Source organism: Phoxinus phoxinus (assembly GCF_949152265.1).
Source record: "Phoxinus phoxinus genome assembly, chromosome: 9".
Taxonomy (NCBI): Eukaryota; Metazoa; Chordata; class Actinopteri; order Cypriniformes; family Leuciscidae; genus Phoxinus; species Phoxinus phoxinus.
Genome location: NC_136884.1, coordinates 30,398,436 through 30,402,262, shown reverse-complemented (window position 1 = coordinate 30,402,262; position 3,827 = coordinate 30,398,436). Strand labels below are relative to the sequence as shown.

Genomic DNA, 3,827 nt, shown 5'->3' with positions numbered 1-3,827 from the left:
GTTCTCAAACCCTCAGAGCGCAGAAGAAGTGCGCTTTAATGATACCCACGCTCGTGCGCGCTTAGTAGTTGAGAGAGCCATTGGCCTCCTCAAGTGTCGATGGCGTTGCCTTGATGCTTCGGGTGGTAGACTTTTATATCAACCCAAAAAAGTATGCCAGATCATCATGGTGTGCGCTATTTTACACAACATTGCACTGATGAATGGTATCCCTGTTCCTCCCGACCTACCACAACACCAGCATGAAGAGCCTGACCCACACCCCCCTCCCCAACAAGAAGGACATCATCAGGGAGCAAGGCTCTGTCAGGAAGTAATGCGCCATTTGTGAAGAACAACAGTGCAAAGGTTCATTTTTTAACAAGATCTTTTAATGTAGATGCAATGTCACCCAGCACAACCCTTATTTGCATAAGCTCATCAGCGATTACAGTAATTGCATTAATGGTGTCTCTCTGTGTCTGCAGAACAGCCTCAGTCAGCACCAGGCCACTTCCAGCCGTGCCATACGGTCAGGACGCACTTGTGCTGGGGACCTCGGGAAACTCCATAGCCCCTGCAGACTCTGCGCTGGGAGTTTCGTCACACTGGGCTCCCGCAGACTCTGCAAGAATAAGGACTAAACCAATTGTGTGATTTATTTTGTTTAATTGAGCACACAAGCAATAAAGTTATTTACCTGGTTCCCCTGTATCCAGCACATCTGTGTCTCCCTCCCTCTCAGACACAATGCCACACACACTGGTTTGGCCGAGAATCAAGGCCATTCGGGTCTCCATTGGGGACAAATCGGGGGCGCCTTTGCCCCCACCAGTCGCACACACACTCTGTCGGTGAGAGGCAAGCCGTTTCTTTGCTCCCACCTTAAGATCGGACCACTTCTTTTTTACATCTGGAACCGTCCTGTTTGCCGAAGCAACTGCGTTTACCGCAGCAGTGATGTGTTGCCACTCTAAACATTTTTTTTTATTGGTAATTCCACTGCTGTGGCCACCAAACAAAATAGCCTTCCTTTCATCCACCTCACTCACAAGAACCTCTATTTCTGCCTCAGAGAAATTTCGCTTCTTGCCCTTGCTCTCCATTGCTGCCATGTTTTTGTTTTTAAAAAACACAAATTTCCTTGCTCCTTTAATATATGCATGGCTAATGAGGTAATTTGCATTGTCTATATATGGTTGAATGTGGGTGGAGAAAGGGCGGTAAATGATTTTTTTTTGCGTGCGCAAATTATCAGGTAGGCTGTGATTTATAAAGTGAAAATTGCGTGCAGGTGTGCGTACGCACGGTTTTATAAATCTGATTTTTTTTTTGCGTACGCCATTTTTGGCTTTTGTGCGTACGTACACTTTTAGTAAGATTCCTACGCACAGTTTTATAAATGAGGCCCCTGGTCACATGAGCCAGAACATTATATCTGTCACAACTGTGACAATGAGGAGGCTAACGCCCGTTTCACACATACTCCGTTTGCAGTGCGTGTGCGGTGCGTGTTGCAGTGCGTGTGCGTTATTGGAAAAATGGGTAAGTAATTTTGATTTTAAATCCAAACTTTAACTTTGACATTGTTACAGACATTGAAACAGTATGAAAATTATTAATTGCAATCATTGTGATTCTTTGTTTTATGTAGTTCGAGTTGTTGACAGAAGAAAAGCTATCGCGTTATATCTGTTGCTATAAGAAGGAGAAGAAAGAGACGCATTTGGGTTCACTCAGTCAACTAGTGCAGGAGACAGTTTGGTGCTTATTAGCATCTTGTCTCAGAACTTCGACTTTACAGTGACCGGCACCTAAAGTAATCTAAGATCTGTATTAACCTTCTCCAAGTACCGAATCTTTACAGAACATTTTGAATTGTAAATAGTAAAAAAAAAAAAAAATTTTAGAAAGTACAAAAACAAATAAATAGTATTTAACCACTTCTTGTCTCAATTCTTTTGTAATGTAAGAACATGTTTATATATATATATATATATAAGTTATCATTTGTATTTTATATCATTTGTATTTTAAATTAGAATACAAATGTATAAATACTGATTATAAATGCATATTTTTTAAGACTGAAACAAATATAAGAACCGGAAGAGAGGGCTAGCCCCCAGAAGACAAAGGACCTTTTTGGAAATTAACATTTGATATATTAATTATTTTTAGTACATGCCACTTATCTACATTAAAACAAGTATTTTTCCTCTGCTATAAATAAGGCTGGCTGTAGCACCAAAAAGTTAAACATTTTGATTTACAATTACATGGTCAAAATTAATTATAACTACATAACTATAACAAACTTATAATTACACCCTGTTTAACTTCTGTATATTCAAAAATAAAACTATATAATATGATTTAATTATGAATTCAGATATAGGCTACAACTACATATTCTGATGTTCATTTACATTTAATAAATTCGCATGGTTGAATGTGACGATAAACAAAATAAATAAAAAGGGCAACACAGTACATATTCATGTTTAAATAGAACAACATGCAGCATATCCCCCATATCATGTATTTCTTGACTGGGAAAAGTCATATCTGATCGCATTTTGCAACTCTTGGGACTATACTGATTTTTTTTTTAATTTCTTGATCCTGTAATTTAGTAAATGTAGAACACATTAACTGTATATGTATATATATGATCAAATTATTACAGTTTCTTGTCAATCTATGTTTATTTCAACGTGAACAATACGCTGCAGTGCGGTGCAGCGCAGCAGAAAATAGACTCTGTGCGTAAACGATCGCTGCACTGCTGTATACGCACCGCAACTGGAACGGATTGCCGGACTGCATCTGCGTGCAGTGTGAAAGCTCTAACCTGTTAACATGGGAACGGAAAAAAATACGCACCGCAAACGGAGTATGTGTGAAACGGGCGTAATGCCTGTTTATGTTTCCATCCAATTTATGGTGGCATTTCTTTGCTGTTTTTGTTTCTAGGATTCACTCGAGGAACGCTGAGGAACAGCTGATTTCGTTACTTATTCACTCACATGTTAGACCCTATACCAACTAAGCTGCTGAAAGAGATGCTTCCAGATGTCATAGATCTCTTCTTAATATCATTAATTTATCTTTGTCTCTAGGATACGTACCAAAAACCTTTAAGCTAGTTATGATTAAACCGCTTGTTAAAAAACAGCAACTTGATCCTACAAAACTAGTCAATTACAGGCCGATCTCTAATCTGCCATTTCTGTCAAAGATATTAGAAAAAGCAGTATCCTCACAACTGTGTTCCTTTCTTGAAAGAAATTATGTCTGCGAGGATTTTCAGTACGGATTTAGACCGTACCATAGTACCGAAACAGCTCTCGTTAGAGTCACAAATGATTTGCTTTTATCATCCGATCGTGGTTGTATCTCTCTATTAGTATTACTTGATCTTAGTGCTGCATTTGACACCATTGACCACAACATCCTTTTAAATAGACTCGAACATTATGTTGGCATTAGTGGAATTGCACTAGCATGGTTTAAATCATACTTATCTGACCGTTATCAGTTTGTAGCAGTAAATGAAGAGATGTCTTATCAATCACAAGTTCAGTATGGCGTACCACAAGGCTCAGTACTAGGACCGCTGCTGTTCACTCTGTATTTGCTACCATTAGGAGATATCATTAGGAAACATGGAATTAGCTTTCACTGTTATGCCGACGATACTCAGCTCTATATTTCTTCAAAACCTAACGAAACCTACCAATTCACAAAATTAACGGAATGCATAGCTGATATAAAAAATTGGATGACTAGTAATTTCCTACTACTAAATTCAGAAAAAACAGAGATTCTAATTATTGGACAAAAAA

The 3,827-nt window shown here is 38.6% G+C and overlaps 1 protein-coding gene across 1 annotated transcript; it reads right to left on the bottom strand.

Annotated features, from left to right (window-relative positions):
- LOC307004887 (nuclear apoptosis-inducing factor 1-like) lies at window positions 1–1,453 on the bottom strand. The gene is made up of 2 exons (XM_079624448.1): window positions 680–1,453; window positions 1–604 (listed from the first exon to the last, which is right to left on the bottom strand). Exons 1-2 carry the CDS (start codon window positions 1,092–1,094, stop codon window positions 513–515), a joined length of 507 nt encoding a protein of 168 aa, XP_079480574.1. The 5' UTR covers window positions 1,095–1,453; the 3' UTR covers window positions 1–512.
- Window positions 1,454–3,827: the final 2,374 nt, after the last annotated feature.